The sequence below is a fragment of the Oncorhynchus kisutch genome, linkage group LG22 (genome assembly GCF_002021735.2).
Source record: "Oncorhynchus kisutch isolate 150728-3 linkage group LG22, Okis_V2, whole genome shotgun sequence".
Taxonomy (NCBI): Eukaryota; Metazoa; Chordata; class Actinopteri; order Salmoniformes; family Salmonidae; genus Oncorhynchus; species Oncorhynchus kisutch.
Window position 1 is genome coordinate 29,714,498 of NC_034195.2, and position 22,882 is coordinate 29,737,379.

General features: G+C 41.7%; 1 protein-coding gene across 1 annotated transcript in view; it reads left to right on the top strand.

Moving 5' to 3' along the window:
* The window catches only part of LOC109866957 (semaphorin-3D), a 94,631-nt gene that overhangs the window by 3,072 nt on the left and 68,677 nt on the right, over positions 1–22,882 (top strand). Inside the window, exons 2-3 of the mRNA XM_031802198.1 lie at positions 12,148–12,417; positions 21,878–22,038. Coding sequence (XP_031658058.1) covers positions 12,213–12,417; positions 21,878–22,038 — 366 coding nt within the window. The 5' untranslated portion in view covers positions 12,148–12,212. The remainder of the gene's footprint in view (positions 1–12,147; positions 12,418–21,877; positions 22,039–22,882) is intronic.

The window sequence follows — 22,882 nt, forward strand, 5'->3', positions numbered from 1 at the left end:
CCCGTTCTCTCGCAGAAGGCATTGTGATGAGGGGTGATCAGTATTGTTGTCTCCTCAGGCCACTGTGCTGATGTTAAAGCAGCACTCAGATCTGTCATTCCTTTTAGTCACAGGCTATTACACCCTATCAGTGTAGATCTGAGGATAATTAGCATTTAGGGTCACCTGCCCTGTGACTGTCAGTTGGCCTAAAGGTGTGTAGGATTACACACACACACGTACAGGACACCTGAAAGCTGTTTTCTGCACTTACCGGAGGGCTTTTCCATTCAGACATAATGGAAGATTAAACCTTCTACATCGAACATGGAATGAGACTCTAACAACAGCAGCACAGGCCTATTATACTAGACTGTAGTGTTATATTGCCACTACAGCACTGGCCTACAGTATGCTCTGTCCTTGTCAGATAACTGGCAGCTTCATTAAATAGTACCTCTAAAACACCAGTCTCAACGTCAACAGTGAAGAGGCAACTCCGGGATGCTGGCCTTCTAGGCAGAGTTGCAAAGAAAATGCCATATCTCAGACTGGCTAATAAAAAGAAAAGATTAAGATTGGCAAAAGAACACAGACACTGGACAGAGGAACTCTGCCTAGAAGGCCAGCATCCCGGAGTCGCCTCTTCACTGTTGACGTTGAGACTGGTGTTTTGCAGGTACTATTTAATGAAGCTGCCAGTTGAGGACTTGTGAGGCGTCTGTTTCTCAAACTAGACACTCTAATGTACTTGTCCTCTTGCTCAGTTGTGCACCGGGGCCTCCCACTCCCCTTTCTATTCTGGTTAGAGACGGGTTCGTCCCCTTTGACGGCGTACTGCGGCTGGATCTGCGCGTCGAGGAGGGGGTTTTGTCACGTATACTCCCTCTCCGGCCTCTAGGTCATCAGGCTGCTGAGTATCCCGCACACCTGTCACCATTGTCTCGCGCACCTGCACCTCATGACACTCACCTGGACTCCATCACCTCCTTGATTTATCGTCCCTATATCTGTCACTCCCCTTGGTTCTTTCCTCAGGTGTTATTAACTCTGTTTTCATGTCGGTGCTTTGTTTGTGTTTCGTGGTCATTGTTTATTTTATTTATTAAAACCCTCACTCCCTGAACTTGCTTCCCGACTCAGCACATTCATGACAGTATGTGTGCTATGGTGGAGGATATGTCTAGATGTCATGCTCAATGTTTTTATGTTCTATTTTTTATTTGTTTGTTTGTGAAAAAAATAAATACAACTTTAATGTAAAAAAAATGTTTACATTCTGTTTTACCCACCTTCATGTGTATATACAGTACACACCTTTCCTATTCATATACTGTCCATAATGTCTAGACACACCATCATATACATATTTATGTTTTGGACTCGTTCTATGTCATTGCTCGTTCTAATATTTCTATATTTCTTAATTCCTTTCTTTACATTTTGGGATTCGCGTTTATTGTTTTACTGCACTGTTGGAGCTCGGAACATACACATTTCACTATACATACAATTATATCTGCAAAATATGTATAGGTGACCAATAACATTTGCTTTGATGCTGTATGGTTGTTTACCTTTATGGTTGTGCAATGAAACACATTTCACCCCTTTCTCTATAACCCAGAGAGGTCTCGCTTTGTGTGTGTGTGAAACACAACAGTTCACTTATGGTCTCTTCCAGAGTGAGATGAGGTGAGTGAGACGATAGAGAGAAGGGGGACTAATATTAGTGGAAATATTTGAAAACCAATATTATAAGAGGAATTTATGAACAGTAATACGCAGACATCAGTTCAGAGTTCTGTTATTGTAAGTCCATGGAAGCTTTTATGAATGGAGAAACAAACTACCACAGTGACCAACACATTACAGCACCAACACTGACTGTGAGAAATCCTGCTTCGAGTTGTAATAGGTCTTTCTGAGCTCTGTTTTATTATAGTTCTCTCAACACTGTTTTATTATAGTTCTCTTAACACTGTTTTATTATAGTTCTCTCAACACTGTTTTATTATAGTTCTCTCAACACTGTTTTATTATAGTTCTCTCTCAACACTGTTTTATTATAGTTCTCTCAACACTGTTTTATTATAGTTCTCTCTCAACACTGTTTTATTATAGTTCTCTCAACACTGTTTTATTATAGTTCTCTTAACACTGTTTTATTATAGTTCTCTCAACACTGTTTTATTATAGTTCTCTCTCAACACTGTTTTATTATAGTTCTCTCAACACTGTTTTATTATAGTTCTCTCTTAACACTGTTTTATTATAGTTCTCTCAACACTGTTTTATTATAGTTCTCTCAACACTGTTTTATTATAGTTCTCTCAACACTGTTTTATTATAGTTCTCTCAACACTGTTTTATTATAGTTCTCTCAACACTGTTTTATTATAATTCTCTCTTAACACTGTTTTATTATAGTTCTCTCAACACTGTTTTATTATAGTTCTCTCTCAACACTGTTTTATTATAGTTCTCTTAACACTGTTTTATTATAGTTCTCTCAACACTGTTTTATTATAGTTCTCTCTTAACACAGTTTTATTATAGTTCTCTCAACACTGTTTTATTATAGTTCTCTCAACACTGTTTTATTATAGTTCTCTCAACACTGTTTTATTATAGTTCTCTCAACACTGTTTTATTATAGTTCTCTCAACACTGTTTTATTATAGTTCTCTCAACACTGTTTTATTATAGTTCTCTCAACACTGTTTTATTATAGTTCTCTCTTAACACTGTTTTATTATAGTTCTCTCAACACTGTTTTATTATAGTTCTCTCTTAACACTGTTTTATTGTAGTTCTCTCAACACTGTTTTATTATAGTTCTCTCAACACTGTTTTATTATAGTTCTCTCAACACTGTTTTATTATAGTTCTCTCAACACTGTTTTATTATAGTTCTCTCAACACTGTTTTATTATAGTTCTCTCAACACTGTTTTATTATAGTTCTCTCAACACTGTTTTATTATAGTTCTCTCTTAACACTGTTTTATTATAGTTCTCTCTCAACACTGTTTTATTATAGTTCTCTTAACACTGTTTTATTATAGTTCTCTCAACACTGTTTTATTATAGTTCTCTCTTAACACAGTTTTATTATAGTTCTCTCAACACTGTTTTATTATAGTTCTCTCAACACTGTTTTATTATAGTTCTCTCAACACTGTTTTATTATAGTTCTCTTAACACTGTTTTATTATAGTTCTCTCAACACTGTTTTATTATAGTTCTCTCTCAACACTGTTTTATTATAGTTCTCTCAACACTGTTTTATTATAGTTCTCTCTTAACACTGTTTTATTATAGTTCTCTCAACACTGTTTTATTATAGTTCTCTCAACACTGTTTTATTATAGTTCTCTCAACACTGTTTTATTATAGTTCTCTCAACACTGTTTTATTATAGTTCTCTCAACACTGTTTTATTATAGTTCTCTCTTAACACTGTTTTATTATAGTTCTCTCAACACTGTTTTATTATAGTTCTCTCTCAACACTGTTTTATTATAGTTCTCTTAACACTGTTTTATTATAGTTCTCTCAACACTGTTTTATTATAGTTCTCTCTTAACACAGTTTTATTATAGTTCTCTCAACACTGTTTTATTATAGTTCTCTCAACACTGTTTTATTATAGTTCTCTCAACACTGTTTTATTATAGTTCTCTCAACACTGTTTTATTATAGTTCTCTCAACACTGTTTTATTATAGTTCTCTCAACACTGTTTTATTATAGTTCTCTCAACACTGTTTTATTATAGTTCTCTCTTAACACTGTTTTATTATAGTTCTCTCAACACTGTTTTATTATAGTTCTCTCTTAACACTGTTTTATTATAGTTCTCTCAACACTGTTTTATTATAGTTCTCTCAACACTGTTTTATTATAGTTCTCTCAACACTGTTTTATTATAGTTCTCTCAACACTGTTTTATTATAGTTCTCTCAACACTGTTTTATTATAGTTCTCTCAACACTGTTTTATTATAGTTCTCTCTTAACACTGTTTTATTATAGTTCTCTCAACACTGTTTTATTATAGTTCTCTCAACACTGTTTTATTATAGTTCTCTCAACACTGTTTTATTATAGTTCTCTCAACACTGTTTTATTATTAGAGTTAATAGCTAATAGAGATTATTTAAATGTTGCTAGTATATTTTATGTTGTGTATTGTTTCAACATAACAAAGCGTCAGTTGTGTATTTAGCCTAGTAGACAGACTCACATAGAACCACATGGGGGTTAGCAACATGCTTTCTTAAACTGTAGAAGAAAACATGATTGACTGTTGCCAAGAAAAGCAGTTCAAGTCCTGAGAGCTAAAACCAATTACCTCTGTTATTACGCCAAGTATGTGTCACTGGTCAGGGAATACTGTGTGTGTGTGTGTGTGTGTGTGTGTGTGTGTGTGTGTGTGTGTGTGTGTGTGTGTGTGTGTGTGTGTGTGTGTGTGTGTGTGTGTGTGTGTGTGTGTGTGTGTGTGTGTGTGTAATCTAGAGTAATAGGACGTCTAATGCACTTTGTCCTTGACAGATGTGATAATGGCTTACTTACTGGCTACAACATTGTTAGATAATGCTTTACCAAGGGTGGTCTATCCTTGTCCCTCTCTCTTTCCGTCTCCCTCACAGGGAGCTAAATGCTTTACTCAGGGTAGTCTTCAGAGGGATGTGCTCCGGGCAAAGAGAGAGGGAGAGAGAGAGAGAGAGAGAGAGAGAGAGAGAGAGAGAGGAAACAATTTGAGTGAACATTCCTCTGGTACTGTGTATGAGTCTCATCAGAAAGACACAACAAATGGGTTTCCATTACAATGTCTCCCTAATGATTTGCCGGGGATTCTGGTACGTCGGTCATGACCAGTCCTTGTTGGGTCATGGCTGGTGCTTTAGAAACAGGATTTTGTATATTTAGTGACAGGCTTTTGGGTTGGGTGTGTCACGGTTCAGAACATTTTGGCAAAAACAGTTTGGTAATTCAAAGAGGAATGCCGTATATTTGATGAGACATCATTTTGTAGGGCTGAACACCACACACTGTAACTGAACTTATGTGTGTGTGTGTGTGTGTGTGTGAGCTATTAGCTTTGGATCTGTCACTATCATAACCATTTCCCATTGCCCCCTTCACCGTGTGCCGCCTACCCTGCCAAATATAATAGTTACTGTTGGTCCGCCAGGAAACACACAGACAGACACACAGACGAACACACACACACACACACCTAATGTAGCCTGCCAGGAAACAGGGATGTTAGCTTAACCTGCATGGCACTGGCTGGGCAACCAATTCTCTCACAACTTCTATCTTTACCTCTCCATCTCTCTCTCCCCCTCTCATGTGCTCTATCTAGATGAATGGTGCCTTAAGTATTAGTGTCTAGTGTAAAATAGAGCCATAGTTGCATATTCCCCAGAGACAGTCAGTAGGTCTGAGGTCAAAGCCTCCATTGACTGACATTTGTATTTTTTATTTTTTTATTTCACCTTTATTTAACCAGGTAGGCTAGTTGAGAACAAGTTCTCATTTGCAACTGCGACCTGGCTAAGATAAAGCATAGCAGTGTGAACAGACAACACAGAGTTACACATGGAGTTAACAATAAACAAGTCAAATACACAATAGGAAAAAAAGAGTCTATATACATTGTGTGCAAAAGGCATGAGGAGGTAGGCGAATAATTACAATTTTGCAGATAAACACTGGAGTGATAAATGATCAGATGGTCATGTACAGGTAGAGATATTGGTGTGCAAAAGAGCAGAAAAGTAAATAAATAAAAACAGTATGGGGATGAGGTAGGTAAAATTGGGTGGGCTATTTACCGATAGACTATGTACAGCTGCAGCGATCGGTTAGCTGCTCAGATAGCAGATGTTTGAAGTTGGTGAGGGAGATAAAAGTCTCCAACTTCAGCGATTTTTGCAATTCGTTCCAGTCACAGGCAGCAGAGAACTGGAACGAAAGGCGGCCAAATGAGGTGTTGGCTTTTGAGATACACCTGCTGGAGCGCGTTCTACGGGTGGGTGTTGCCATTGTGACCAGTGAACTGAGATAAGGCGGAGCTACCTAGCATGGACTTGTAGATGACCTGGAGCCAGTGGGTCTGGCGACGAATATGTAGCGAGGGCCAGCCGACTAGAGCATACAGGTCGCAGTGGTGGGTGGTATAAGGTGCTTTAGTATCAAAAGGGATGGCACTGTGATAAACTGCATCCAGTTTGCTGAGTAGAGTGTTGGAAGCTATTTTGTAGATGACATCGCGGAAGTCGAGGATCGGTAGGATAGTCAGTTTTACTAGGGTAAGTTTGGCGGCGTGAGTGAAGGAGGCTTTGTTGCGGAATAGAAAGCCGACTCTAGATTTGATTTTAGATTGGATATGTTTGATATGAGTCTGGAAGGAGAGTTTACAGTCTAGCCAGACAGCTAGGTACTTATAGATGTCCACATATTCTAGGTCGGAACCATTCAGGGTGGTGATGCTAGTCGGGCGTGCAGGTGAATGCAGCGAACGGTTGAAAAGCATGCATTTGTTTTACTAGCGTTTAAGAGCAGTTGGAGGCCAAGGAAGGGGTGTTGTATGGCATTGAAGCTCGTTTGGAGGTTAGATATCACAGTGTCCAAGGACGGGACGGAAGTATACAGAATGGTGTCGTCTGCGTAGAGGTGGATCAGGGAATCGCCCGCAGCAAGAGCAACATCATTGATATATACAGAGAAAAGAGTCGGCCCGAGAATTGAACCCTGTGGCACCCCCATAGAGACATACCAAACCAAACCACCCAACTGCACAAACACACGCGAATGCACACACACATACACGCACACACACATGCACACATGCACACACGCACACACACACACACACACACACACACACACACTCTCTCTCTCTCTCTCTATTTCTATCATGGCACATACGTGATCTGACCTGATGTTTTTCTAATACTTGAATAGGGCTGTACTTCTCTCTGACATTCTAACTCACTCTCTCCAATAGTGTTTAGTAGAGCTAAGCCCACTGCCTCCTTCCTCATATCTATAATCGCTATCAGAGCTGCCTGAGAGGGTTGTTGATCTCATAACACTTGAGCTTCCCTCTCTGTTAACACTGCATTCTTCAACACAGAGGTACTGATAGAATGGTTTGTGTGTGTGTTCGTGCCTGCCTGCGTGCGTGTGTGTGTGTGTAATATGGGTGTTCAAGCTTAAACGTTACTCGCCTGGTCTAGAACTTGTGAGGGAGGAAGATCCCCACAACGACTATATCTCTTACACATAAACACACACACTCTGATACATTATCTAGGGGCTGAGAAGCTTCATCCAAATAAACATCAGTCTGTTGTATCAATCCCTAATCCTCATCAGTACTAGTCTTGAAAACCCGACCCTAGGCAACATAGTGACTACGAACAAATCTCGAGGCAGACATGCCAGAAAGTTGTGATTCAAAACCAAAGTTTGCAGGCAAAACCTTGCAAGCTATCCCCTTGCGAAATGCACTCAGAGAGAATTAACATCCCTGATCTCCATCTTGCTCACTATTATTTAGTATTTTATTCATGCAGATAAAGTAATGATGTAGGCAGTGATGTAGTTCTTCTGTCAAAGGAATCCATCATTGAAACCAGACCCTAGTCACTGTGTTGCCCAGGGCCAAATTTCCGGGACTACTTCAGTACAGGGCTATAGAGAGATGGGTGTGTGTTGTGGATGGATTCATGCCCAGCCAGGTCACCTGTGAAACAAGTCAGTATTCGACGTCCATCCATGTCTGAGGTTGTCAGGAGATGACCGGCCAATAGGGGCATCAGTGAGCGATTTTATCTCCAAGTAGGTTTTGGTTTTGCTAGGGCGTTGTGGACGGTGATGGCAGATGGGTGTAAGCATCTGCCTCTGGTGCCAAAGGTCTCATGTGAGCGGAGTTGAGCTGTTGTAAATCCTGCTCCTCCCATTGTCACTCCATGTCCTTTCCAACCGCTCCACGCTCACAGGAAGCAACACGGCCTCTCCAAATTCGCTCCAATATTTAAAATCACACTTTAATAATCCTGTACAGGAACCAAAATCAGCAGAAATTTCAGAGCGCCACCTTTAGTACTCGATAAAACTCAAACTTTAATTAAAACACACATGCAAGGTACTCAATTAAAGCTATACTCGTTGTGAATCTAGCCAACATGTCAGATTTGTAAAATGCTTTTCGGCGAAAGCATGAGAAGCTATTATCTGATAGCATGCACCCCCCAAAATACCTGAACGAGACCTAAACAAAAGATTTAGCGGTAGCCGGCGCTACACAAAACGCAGAAATAAAATATAAAACATTCATTACCTTTGACGAGCTTCTTTGTTGGCACTCCTATATGTCCCATAAACATCACAATTGGGTCTTTTTCCCGATTAAATCCGTCATTGTATACCTAAAATGTCAATTTATGAAGGCCGGTCTGATCCAGGAAAATTCACCTTTACAAGACGCAGCGTCACTTTTTAAAATTAAAAAAGTTGCCTATAAACTTTTACAAATCACTTCAAACTACTTTTGTAAACCAACTTTAGGTATTAATAAACGTTAATAATCGATCAAATTGATCACGGGGCGATCTGTATTCGATAGCAGCAAGTCTTGAAATCATCGTCCATTTTTTCACTTCCATAACTTCCTCCGGTGCACCCCAAGACAGGAAGTGCCTATACGTCATCTAACCAAGGATAAACCAGCAATGAAATCCCAGTACTGGCGACATCGTGTGGAAGCTGTAGGCATTGTAAACGGAACCTCATCTATTTTCTATTGCCTTAGACAATACATTGACTGGCGGATGAATATTATTTTTGTGTTTTTGGTGAACAGTTTTCCCAGGGATTTTTACTCCTAAACATGTTATGTTATAGCAACAGACATGATTTAACCAGTTTTAGAGACTTCAGAGTGTTTTCTATACACACATACACACATCATATGCATATACTATATTCCTGGCATGAGTAGCAGGACTTTGAAATGAAAAATTCGCATCATCCATAACAGGTTTTAACCAAGACCTATCTATTTCTTTGATTACCTGGACCTACCATTTGGTTTTGAAATATTGAAACCAAGCCATATGGATTTGATTTAATGTATTTGAATAAACATGAAAAGGTGAATGTAACAAGCGCACATCATTTCAAATAGGCTAGCATATAAACATTCTAAATAGGTCAGGAGTCAGACAGGGCTTTCAATTATTTCAAGGCTATAGCCTACAAATAAATACATTGTGAAGCAAATGTTTAAGAGATTTTTATTTAATAAATATTTTGCTACAATGACACAGTTACCTACCCACCTCGTTCCTTTCTTTTAGCAAGTGCACGCAGTAAGTACACCATCATGCTTTCGGTATACATGTGTTTTCAGATTCCACAATGATTCTTTAGTTGTGGACACTACATCACCACACTCCCTCTCTTCCTCTTGGTCCTCATCTTTGTAAGTCACCTTGATTTAGCACCTGTGTGTTTTATCAGTTTCTTAATGAACTTATTTAGCGAACTCCATGACAGTAGCTAAAGCAAAGGGCTATCGCAGCACACAAGTAGACTACAAATGCATGCTGGGACGGGCATGCCCTGAGGTTGTGAAGTGAGCGCTACTGAAGCGAAATTGGAGCGGGTGAAAAGGCCAACCCTCCAGCCTTTGGGAATCTGGCTCCGCACGCTCTGCACCTCGCTCCGGTCCAGCTCCACTCCTCTCGCATACTCTGGTTCCAATCCAGCGATAGAAAGTTGTTTCTACCCCAAACCTTAACCCTTACCTTAACCATTCGCAGTTAATGCCTAACCTTAAGACTTCTGAGTTAATCCCTAAACTTAACCCTAACCTTAAGACTTCTGAGTTAATGCCTAATCCTAACCCTAACCTTAAGACTTCAGAGTTAATGCCTAACCTTAAGACTTCTGAGTTAATGCCTAATCCTAACCCTAACCTTAAGACTTCAGAGTTAATGCCTAACCTTAAGACTTCTGAGTTAATGCCTAATCCTAACCCTAACCTTAAGACTTCAGAGTTAATGCCTAACCTTAAGACTTCTGAGTTAATGCCTAAACCTAACCCTAACCTTAAGACTTCTGAGTTAATGCCTAACTTAACCCTAACCTTAAGACTTCTAAGTCAATGCCTAAACTTAACCCTAACCTTAAAAGTTTGGAGGTAATGCCTAAACTTAACCCTAACCTTAAAAGTTTGGAGGTAATGCCTAAACTTAACCATAAACACTTTGAAATTTGATGTTTGGAACTACTTCGAAATGTGACGTTTGAGAAACATAGATGAACGTCTAATTCTGACTTGAGACTGTGAGAGCTAGTTGTACTGCCTCAGCTCCGATTCATGTTTGTCTAAACAGGGATGATATGGTGTATCTCTGCCAATTTGGGGATACATTCCACATAACTCTCTCTCTCTTTTGCTTTCTATCTAACTTGGTTACTTGGATAAATGTTTTCTGTTGTAGAATGTTTATGTAGAATGAATCACATTCATTCATTTAGTCTGACATTATTTATGTTCAACCTAGACAGGTTGATATATGTTATCTGTGTGGGGGGGGGGCAGAGAGAGTGTGAGAGAGGAAGGAGAGAGAGGGAGGTAGTGAAAGAGAGACGGTGAGAGAGGGGAGGATCAGCATTCTGAAACCTTCATTTGTGATTGGTTAGTTAACCATTAACAAGATGGAATATGTGGGATGTGTTGGGATGTATCACTGCAAGGAAATACTGAACGTTATGAGAGTCCAGGACACTGCAGTGTTATTAGTCACTCAGCCCTACAGGTCTCTCCCCTTGTGTCACCCTTAGTCTCACCCCTAGTGTCACCTCTGAACCTCTACTGACTAAACAATAACCAATAAGTCAATGTCCTCTCACCGTAGGCTGCCCCTAAACACTTTGCTGTACTCTATCCATCCGTCCTGTCTAACGGCAGTACTATTGGTCTTAACAGCTCTCTGATGTAGCGTTAAGAGACAGATATGACTTAGAACATTTATAACAGAAGATAAAGGAATTGTTGAGACTGGGTCATCAGCCTAATGCAGAACCTGTCACGACTTCTACCGAAGTCGATGCCTCTCCTTGTTCGGACCGTGCTCGGCGGTCGACGTCGCCGGTCTTCTAGTCATCACTGATCCATTTTTCATTTTCCATTTGTCTTGTTTTCCCACACACCTGGTTCTCATTTCCCTCATTATGTGTTGTGTATTTAACCCTCTGTTTCCCCGATGTCTTTGTGTGGTATTGTTTATTTTGTTTATTGTTATGTGTACATTAGTCTGTTGCCCTGGGTTATGTTAACCTGTTATTTCGTGTTCATTTTGCCGTGTGCTTTTGGTCCGCCTAAATAAAAGGCTCCATTGGCTACCTAATATCTGCTCTCCTGCACCTGACTCTCTTACAGGAATTTGTTCATACCTGACAGAACCATGTGCTATAATCATTTTGGCATTTAGGTACAGATACCATATCTTCATTTGATCATCATGTTGTTGCAGGAATTTTAATGAAAACTTGTAGTGTATTTGAAGTTTTAAAAGGCTTCTAAATGTTGTAATTTTCATAAAGACATTTTAGACATTTATCAATCCCTACAAAATTATTATAATCCACATAATAATTCACATTTCCTGTTGCTGCAGTGTTATTTTCCTGCTGTTGCAAACTGGCTCAAATTTAGGCTCTACATCTCTACATAATGAAAAGAGTTTAGCATGAGAAAGAAAGAAACAGATAGAGAAGGAGAGCGGGAGAGAAGCGAGGAGAGAGAGAGACTTTAGAAAGAAGGATGGATGTGTGAAAGACGACGGCTGTTGTTGTTGGCCTGACCTTTTGTTTTGGTTAAACAGATTTAGATGGACACAAAAGGAGAGGCAGGGACAGGCAACAGCTGATGTAGGCCTGGTACAGAGAACAGCATGCCTATAGGCTACCATGTAGTAACAGCTGAATACTCTCACACACACACACACACACACACACACACACACACACACAGGGATAGACAGGAATAGAGAGAGGAAGCGAGAGGTAGAAAGAGAGTAAGAGAGAAGAGAGAGACCTCCCTTAACTCTTTAACTCCTGACATTGCTTTCCTCTTCCTTTCAGGACGGTTGAGGAACAGTAGCAGAAGAGAGAAGAAAAGAGAAGAGAGAAGAAAACCTCCACTCATCATGAAGACTGGAGGAGAAAATCCTGATCCTTGGGAGAGGAGCCAGGGTGAGAGGCTGTCCGGGAGCTCCGCTGGAAGTCAGGGGAGGATTAGGCTGTCTCTAGCCCACCCAGGGCTGCTGCTTCTGGGGATAGTACTGCTGGTCGTCCTGCCCTCTGGAGAAAGTGTCAAACAGAATGTACCCAGAGTCAAACTCAGCTACAAAGGTAAGAGACTAGGATATATGGTACAATAATGACATGCTAATGCACTGATGGCTGAGTGATGGCTATTATTTAGGACAAATTAAAAAATCATGTTTAATATGTGACTTAACCAAATGAATTTGATTCTGCTAGTTTTAATAGATGCTTTAACTGAGAGGATGAGCTAGCTATGACCCACAAGTAGGCCCTCAACCAACATTTTGGGTACCAGCGGTCTAACTTTAGGTTGGCATGGGTTGTAGGTAGCACCAACAAATTACCGCCACATCTACAAAGAGAGAATATGATATCTACAACCGAGGTAGAACATAATACTGTATATGCAGCAGTGCAACACACACAACAGCTATTTCTCTATCATCGTGCCAGCTATTTCAACTACTCCTCTATGTTAACACCAGCTACCTGCAGTATTTTTTATCCTCCGCTGCGGTGAATTACCCATAAATGAGCCGTTCTCTGGCCCACTGTCCAGATGATTGTTCTGACTTCTAGCTCTCTCTGGTTGTTTTACTTTTGTCTTTCTTCGCTTTTCTTTTTGTCTCCTGTGAGTTCGACCATAGGGATCACAACTGTTATCAGAACACACATACAACACATAAAAGCTCCCTTGGTCACTGTGTTCATAGATATGAGGTGTGAAAGATCACTTGAAAACAGAGAGAGTGATGTCGGGGGTCCGTACTGTTGTGTTTATCATCCTATACAACTACAACTACATAGTCTTTTTAGCCTCCACAGTGCTGACCATTTTAGTCTCTACAGTAAGGTAAATGTCATTTCCACCCTGTTAACATGTTAAATCTCTGAAGCATTTATAGTGAAAGATGATGAATATAAAAACATTTAATTTGTTTTAAATACACATGTACTTTATAGTTTATAGAGTTCTATATTTATAAAGAATTAGTATGCGTATATCATGAAGGTCTTCATTGAAGTATGCAGCTCAGCTGGGCCTGGGTCTGGGGTAGCTGTGGTCCTCTGTATGTGTCAGTGTGTTTAGTGTTGGGTAAACTATAGACTGTGTTTGTTTTGAGCCCCAAAAGGGAAGCTATGGCTCCTTAAAAAAAACATTTTACCTACAAAGCAAAAATAAAGTTTGAACCCTACAGTAACGCAAACTCCCAAACCACTCATACAACCTCATTAAAGCTTTACTCTAACACCCTAATGTCTGTGCAACGCCACTGCAACCCCACTGCAACCCCTACTTCAACTCCACTGCAACCCCACTGCAACCCCTATTTCAACCCCACTGCAACCCCTATTTCAACCCCACTGCAACCCCTATTTCAACCCCTACTTCAACCCCACTGCAACCTCTATTTCAACCCCACTGCAACCCCACTGTAACCCCTACTTCAACCCCACTGCAACCCCTATTTCAACCCCACTGCAACCTCTATTTCAACCCCTATTTCAACCCCACTGCAACCCCTACTTCAACCCCACTGCAACCCCACTGCAACCCCTATTTCAACCCCACTGCAACTCCACTGCAACTCCTACTTCAACCCCACTGCAACCCCTATTTCAACCCCACTGCAACCCCTATTTCAACCCCACCGCAACCCCACTGCAACCCCTATTTCAACCCCACTGCAACCCCTATTTCAACCACACTGCAACCCCACTGCAACCCCTATTTCAACCCCACTGCAACCCCTATTTCAACCCCACCGCAACCCCTACTTCAACCCCACTGCAACCCCTATTTCAACCCCACTGCAACCCCACTGCAACCCCTATTTCAACCCCACTGCAACCCCTATTTCAACCCCACTGCAACCCCACTGCAACCCCTATTTCAACCCCACTGCAACCCCTATTTCAACCCCACTGCAACCCCTACTTCAACCCCACTGCAACCCCTATTTCAACCCCACTGCAACCCTATTTCAACCCCACTGCAACCCCACTGCAACCCCTATTTCAATCCCACTGCAACCCCTATTTCAACCCCACTGCAACCCCACAGAAACCCCACTGCAACCCCTATTTCAACCCCACTGCAACTCCTATTTCAACCCCACTGCAACCCCACTGCAACCCCTATTTCAATCCCACTGCAACCCCTATTTCAACCCCACTGCAACCTCACAGCAACCCCACTGCAACCCCTATTTCAACCCCACTGCAACTCCACTGCAACCCCTACTTCAACCCACTGCAACCCCTACTTCAACCCCTACTTCAACCCCTACTTCAACCCCTATTTCAACCCCACTGCAACCCCTATTTCAACCCCACTGCAACCCCACTGCAACCCCTATTTCAACCCCACTGCAACCCCTACTTCAACCCCTACTTCAACCCCACTGCAACCCCTATTTCAACCCCACTGCAACCCCACTGCAACCCCTATTTCAACCCCACTGCAACCCTATTTCAACCCCACTGCAACCCCACTGCAACCCCTATTTCAATCCCACTGCAACCCCTATTTAAACCCCACTGCAACCCCACTGCAACCCCTATTTCAATCCCACTGCAACCCCTATTTCAACCCCACTGCAACCCCACTGCAACCCCTATTTCAACCCCACTGCAACCCCTATTTCAACCCCACTGCAACTCTACTGCAACCTCTACTTCAACCCACTGCAACCCCTACTTCAACCCCACTGCAACTCCACTGCAACCCCTACTTCAACCCCTAATTCAACCCCACTGCAACCCCTATTTCAACCCCACTGCAACTCCACTGCAACCCCTACTTCAACCCCTACTTCAACCCCTACTTCAACCCCTACTTCAACTCCACTGCAACCCCTACTTCAACCCCACTGCAACCCCTACTTCAACCTTGACCACCAAAACCTGACCTAACTCATAACCCCTAAACCCACAACACAAATTCATCACTTACTAATTCACATTCACTACTCTAACCCCTATACAAACCCCCTCACCCCAATTCCAACTCTCACCCCATAACCCTAACCTCCTGCCCAGGCCGAGTCTCTTACAAACCCAGCATGGCTGAAAATATATGCTCCTTTACATGTTGATAGTTTACAACATAAATACATTGCAGTACATAAATTGAGTAGGAATAATAACTGCCTTAAACACTATTTATTTAGCAAATTGGCCTGTAGAAATATGAATGCTCAGCTCTGCAGCTTGCGCTGTTTCATGCCAGTTGAAAACATGAGACATATTATTATTTAACTCGGCAAGTCAGTTAAGAACAAATTCTTATTTACAATGACGTCCTAGGAACAGTGGGATAGCTGCCTTGTTCAGGCACAGAACAACAGATTTTTACCTTGTCAACTCGGGGAATTCGATCTAGCAACCTTTCGGTTACTGGCCCAACGCTCTAACCACTAAGCTACCTGCCACCCCATATAATTCAGCAAAACTAATATATTACAGTCATTTGTTTATTGGACCAAAGTGCTCACGTTAAATCCATTTATGATTATCATGAAGCATCACTTGTGTGTCCCAATCTTCATATTACTTTTGCTTTGGTCTTCCAACAACATGTGGGAGGAAACAGCGCAATAGCTGCTCTTACTGCTGTGTGAATAGAATATATTCAGTAGCCTGTATCACCGTTATAGCCCCTGTCTGCTCTAATAATCAGATGTGCTCATAATGTGCTGATACTCACGGAATGGTTTAGAGATCTCAAGTTATGACGCTGTGTGCATTTCATCAAATACTAAATAATGCGCGACTGGTTATTTTCCTATGTTTGGTCCAGACTGTGTTCTCACCAGCAGCGAACCGCACCATGGTGTGAATTTAATCGGACCGAGACCACCGTTTTTGAGCGAACCACGGTGCGTTGTTTAGTGTGCTCCCGAGTGAGGATAGAATGTTCATACCAGTCCAAACGAACAGAACTAATGGGGTAAATGCACCAGAGTTCGGAAAACCGCACCTGAAAGCCCTCTGAGAGTGTATTAACATCTCTGGCCCCAGGTTTTGGGGTGTCAGTACAGCTCCATGTTAGGTTGCCTCTGTCAAGAGGAGTGAAGGATGAAGTCCATCAAAGCAAAATCATTCCTGATTGAACTCACACTTCAAAAACAACATCACCCCCTCTCTGAAAACACAGTTGGTAAAGTCAAATTCCATCAAAGTCAATCATATCCGATTGAATGCACTCCTCCAAAACATCGTCATCCCTTTATGATCACACGCTTCAAACACACACCTCACCCCTGGCTTAATGAACTGGATTTCAGAAAGCTGATTCTCAGTGAACTTTCCTCTCAATAACCATCAGCCAATGTTTCACCTCTACTCTAACAGAGGTGAAAGAGTTCAGGATTTTCCAAGAGGGAGAACAATCATTCAAGGTCCTCTGATATCCCAGCCCTAGCTCTAGTGCTCTGAAACCTCTCTCTCAGTGTCTGTGCGGATCCATCCTAAAAAATATACTGTATGTCTACAGTACTGCTTCCGTCCAATGACACACAGCAAAATGATCCAAACATGATCTTAATATTATCACAGCAGACTTTGTTATTGTTTTTGTGTGTATTTCCAAAAACCTGACGAGCTGTGACGACAGAATGAGTGTAAATGTGCTACTGTCATACTAGTGGCTCCTTGCCAATGTACAAGAGGGACAGTTTGGCTAAAATGTTACATTATAATAGGATAATATATTAGGACAGTTTAGTTTATGAAATAATATGAGCATATATTCTACAGAGTTAAACTGACTGGCCCTCTCTCTATTAACTCATGTCAATCAGTTGTTCCATAACTCACATTCTGACCCAGATCAGGACAAGCACTTTTATTTATAGCTATGAATTCTATGTAACTGTAAAGCCACATTCTCCATCTCTCTTCGCTAGAGGAGCACTTCCATGGCTGCAAATGTCTGAGCCACGCTTTAGCTAATTCCTTTCTCTTGCATAGTTTGATGGGTCGATGGCTCTCGGTGATATCTTCACAGTGTTCCTATACAGCATAGCGGGAGTGTTAACCCTTACGCTGGTGTTGACCTTCCTATCTGTCACAAGTGTATAGAGGACGAGACAGTCGCAGGTTTAGAACTCCTGAATTTATTAAAGCACAAAATATATACAGTGCCTTGCGAAAGTGTTCGGCCCCCTTGAACTTTGCGACCTTTTGCCACATTTCAGGCTTCAAACATAAAGATATAAAACTGTATTTTTTTGCGAAGAATCAACAACAAGTGGTACACAATCATGAAGTGGAACGACATTTATTGGATATTTCAAACTTTTTTAACAAATCAAAAACTGAAAATTGGGCGTGCAAAATTATTCAGCCCCTTTACTTTCAGTGCAGCAATCTCTCTCCAGAAGTTCAGTGAGGATCTCTGAATAATCCAATGTTGACCTAAATGACTAATGATGATAAATACAATCCACCTGTGTGTAATCAAGTCTCCGTATAAATGCACCTGCACTGTGATAGTCTCAGAGGTCCGTTAAAAGCGCAGAGAGCATCATGAAGAAGAAGGAACACACCAGGCAGGTCCGAGATACTGTTGTGAAGAAGTTTAAAGCCGGATTTGGATACAAAAAGATTTCCCAAGCTTTAAACATCCCAAGGAGCACTGTGCAAGCGATAATATTGAAATGGAAGGAGTATCAGACCACTGCAAATCTACCAAGACCTGGCCGTCCCTCTAAACTTTCAGCTCATACAAGGAGAAGACTGATCAGAGATGCAGCCAAGAGGCCCATGATCACTCTGGATGAACTGCAGAGATCTACAGCTGAGGTGGGAGACTCTGTCCATAGGACAACAATCAGTCGTATATTGCACAAATCTGGCCTTTATGGAAGAGTGGCAGGAAGAAAGCCATTTCTTAAAGATATCCATAAAAAGTGTCGTTTAAAGTTAGCCACAAGCCACCTGGGAGACACACCAAACATGTGGAAGAAGGTGCTCTTGTCAGATGAAACCAAAATTTAACTTTTTGGCAACAATGCAAAACGTTATGTTTGGCGTAAAAACAACACAGCTCATCACCCTGAACACACCATCCCTACTGTCAAACATGGTGGTGGCAGCATCATGGTTTGGGCCTGCTTTTCTTCAGCAGGGACAGGGAAGATGGTTAAAATTGATGGGAAGATTGATGGAGCCAAATACTGGACCATTCTGGAAGAAAACCTGATGGAGTCTGCGAAAGACCTGAGACTGGGACGGAGATTTGTCTTCCAACAAGACAATGATCCAAAACATAAAGCTAAATCTACAATGGAATGGTTCAAAAATAAACATATCCAGGTGTTAGAATGGCCAAGTCAAAGTCCAGACCTGAATCCAATCGAGAATCTGTGGAAAGAACTGAAAACTGCTGTTCACAAATGCTCTCCATCCAACCTCACTGAGCTCGAGCTGTTTTGCAAGGAGGAATGGGAAACAATTTCAGTCTCTCGATGTACAAAACTGATAGAGACATACCCCAAGCGACTTACAACTGTAATCGCAGCAAAAGGTGGCGCTACAAAGTATTAACTTAAGGGGGCTGAATAATTTTGCACGCCCAATTTTTCAGTTTTTGATTTGTTAAAAAAGTTTCAAATATCCAATAAATGTCGTTCCACTTCATGATTGTGTCCCACTTGTTGTTGATTCTTCACAAAAAAATACAGTTTTACATTTTATGTTTGAAGCCTGAAATGTGGCAAAAGGTTGCAAAGTTCAAGGGGGCCGAATACTTTCGCAAGGCACTGTACATGTAAGCTGGACGAAACCCAAAGTGCAAAATAATAAAGTACTCAGGAAAACAAGCAACATTTACAATTACTGAAAAAGACAAATGACAGAGGGAGTATATATACAGTGTTAGAGTGGGGATTGGAACCAGGTGTGTGTAATGATGACTAGACAAGTCAGGTTCGGCAGCAGCTATAGAAGGCCTGAGCTGGATAGGAGTCGGAGCCAAAGCGAAGTGTGACACTGTCTAAAAATAATGTTTAACATGGCATTGAATTAGTTTTACGGAAGATCTCAAGGTTTTAACGCCATGATCTAATTAACTTCAGACTATTTACAGAATGTAAGTAAGATTTAAACTAACTTTCTGCTAACCTTAACCTTAACCTTAACCCTGATCCTTAACCTTAACCCTTATCCTTAACCCTAATCCTAACCCTTATCCTTATCCTAACCCTAGCCTTAACCCTTAGTTAACCCTTATTCTAAACCTAACCCTAACCTTAGCAAGCAGTTGCTTATCAACATATAGTTTGTTGATAGTATGACCATCTGTAGACATCTCCAAATAAAGTGTGACCAAACTATAATGTATTTCCCTTCAGGATATCCATATGTCTATCATAAGCAGACACATCTTTGTTTCTGTCACTGTTGATTCCCATCCTCAGAAAACTGGATAGGGAAGAAAGGAAGACTTTTAGTCACCATAGTTACCACACCCTGGGCTGTGGCACTGTAGCTGTCACACGCACACACACACACCAGTCCATCAGTGGGGTTATCTTAAGGCCTGATGCTAGCCGCTGCCAAGCGTGATATGCTATCTAACTCAAATAAACTAGTAATCAGGGGCTGCTGAATGCCCCCCTCCCCTGAATCAGGGGGGGATGACTAGAGCCCAGAGCTCTAAGCTAAGTGCTAACAGTGATGCTAAGCAGGGTCTATCCCTGGGTTCCCATTGCTGTGTGTTTACAGTGCAGATCGCAGAGTTAACCAAGGGCTAGCACGGACGACCTCTCGGGAGGTTTAGTGTGGAAAGGGCAAAAGGGCTCTGCATGCATGTATGTGTGTGTGTTTGTGATAAATAGAGAGAAAGAGATAAATGATTTTGCGAGTGTGTAGGAGGAGGTATTAGGGGTTGAGGGAGGGGTCTGAAACGTTAAATACTGGTTGTGAGTAACCCCCCCCCCCCCCCCCCCCCCACACACACACACACACACACACACACACACACACACAGACTGAGAACTCTGGAGTCACCAGCCTTCATTCACCCAGCATAGAAACAAAGTCAACATCACCTCAATGTGGGGGAGTCAGGGGTGAGGTAGGGTGTGTGTGTGTGTGTGTGTGTGTGTGTGTGTGTGTGTGTGTGTGTGTGTGTGTGTGTGTGTGTGTGTGTGTGTGTGTGTGTGTGTGTGTGTGCGCGAGCGTGTGTGTGTGTGTGTGTGTGTATGTGTGTGTGTGTGCGCGAGCGTGTGTGTGTGTGCGTGTGCGTGTGTGTGTGCGCGAGCGTGTGTGTGTGTGTGTGCGTGTGTGTGTGCGCGAGCGTGTGTGTGTGCGCGAGCGTGTGTGTGTGCGCGAGCGTGTGTGCGCGAGTTTGGATCAGGTAAGAGAAGTAAAATACCATGTTACCTACGGTGGTTTTGGGTAGAAAAGTGCTCTCCTCCTTGAAAAATGTAGTCAATGTATGTGCTGCATAAAATACCGTTTGCAACAGCATTCGACCTGTGGAGTGATTAGAATAGGTTAGACAGGTGAATGGACATGAAAACATAAATACCTCTCACTGAGTCGTTGACACTCAGCACTCATTTTATTTATTTGATTGTTTTTCACTGTAGAAAAAGTATTAATGGATGAGCAAGAGATATTTAAGGTTGACTTAGGGGTGGAGGGCAGGCGCTAAGGTGTATGGGTTACGTCACGTGCACACAGGTTATTACCGTACTGTACATTTTACGTAGTCTTCACAATCCATGGGCCGCATCACAACAAAATCAATCAGGCTACACGTTAGCAACTTCTTCGGTGGTTTACTACTGGTGCCACACGGCAAAGCAACACACAAGTTTAAAAAACTCCAACGCATGCGGCACACTGCTACACCAGCAACACACCATGCATTAGAAGGATTTTCAGTCTCTCCATCCAGTTGAGGTGTTGAACCGTGAGACAAGAGATTAGAACAGTTCATGCCAATACACACATTCCCTTGTGCTACCAGGTTCAGTAAACCATGTGTATTCTATGAATTCTAGACGTACCAAACCAAACTTTTTCCATGCATCAGACTGTGTGTATCTAAGTCTGCTGTGTATCTTTCTCTCCTGCTCTCTCTCACTCTCGCTCTCTCTCTCACTCTCGCTCTCTCTCTCTCGCTCTCTCTCACTCTCGCTCTCTCTCACTTTCACTCTCTCTCTCTCTCGCTCTCTCTCACTCTCGCTCTCTCTCACTTTCACTCTCGATCTCTCTCTCGCTCTCTCTCTCTCGCTCTCAATTCAAGGGATGTCATTGACATGAGAAACATATGTTTACATTGCCAAAGCAAGTGAAATGGATAAATAAAAGTGAAATAAACAATAGATATTACACTCACACAAGTTCCAAAAGAATAAAGACGTTTCAAATCTCTCTCTCTCTCTCTCTCTCTCTCTCTCTCTCTCTCTCTCTCTCTCTCTCTCTCTCTCTCTCTCTCTCTCTCTCTCTCTCTCTCTCTCTCTCTCTCTCTCTCTCTCTCTCTCTCTCTCTCTCTCTCTCTCTCTCTCTCTCTCTCTCTCTCTCTCAGTGCTGATCCAGGGTGGTAGTGTATCAGTGTTCCTGAGTCCTACTGACGGTCTCCATTCCCACTCTGTGTTGTTGGATGAGGAGAGAGGCAGGCTGCTGCTGGGAGCCAAAGACTCAGTCTACCTACTGGACCCTGACAACCTCAGCAGAGCCCCCAGGAAGGTCTGCATAATAAGCTACACCAGCAACCATTGACTTTATTATGCAGGGAGTTTGGGGGAGCTATCTTTATCCAAATAGCTTATTACAGTACATGGAATTGTTTGGGGAAGGACAAATCGAGAGCTTGGGACTATAAGGTTCTATGTGAAAAAAGATGATTCTGAGAAAATTGGCTTTAAAGTTCCAAACCCTCGTTAGTTTGAATCGTGTCAGCAATTTTTATCTTGCATTCTTTTGAACTTAACAACATTGAGTTTGGGTATTCCTAGTACTATATAGGTAGAGAACAATAAACAGAACAAGGCTGTGTCCATAACTCAATATTGACAAAAATGTAGATAGAAATGTATAGTCCCAAGCTCTAGCAACATGAAAAGAACATATCTAAGCCAGCACAGTATCATTTGGATCACCACGGTAATGTGAAAAAGGTATGAGCTGCACATATAGGAAACAGCTTTAGAATCTCTCCCCAGCAGAAAAGCCCTGGGCAGAACTCAAGTGTTAACAGCTGACTAGCTATTACCGCCTGCAGACACAAACTGCCACATCTCAGACCTGCCACACCTCAGACACTCATGGAATTACCCAACAATTACCCACTTTCCGATAAGCTCACATCCGAATGTTCCATGGAATCATTACTAGATACTAGATTTAGTTTCCCATCATTATATCTGTCATTTAAAACAGTTATTTAAACAACTATCAAATCAAATCAAAGTTTATTTGTCACTTGCGCCGAATACAACAGGTGTAGACCTTACAGTGAAATGCTTACTTACTGGCTCTAACCAATAGTGCGAAAGAAAAAGAGTAAAAAGACATTTGAAAATAACAGTAG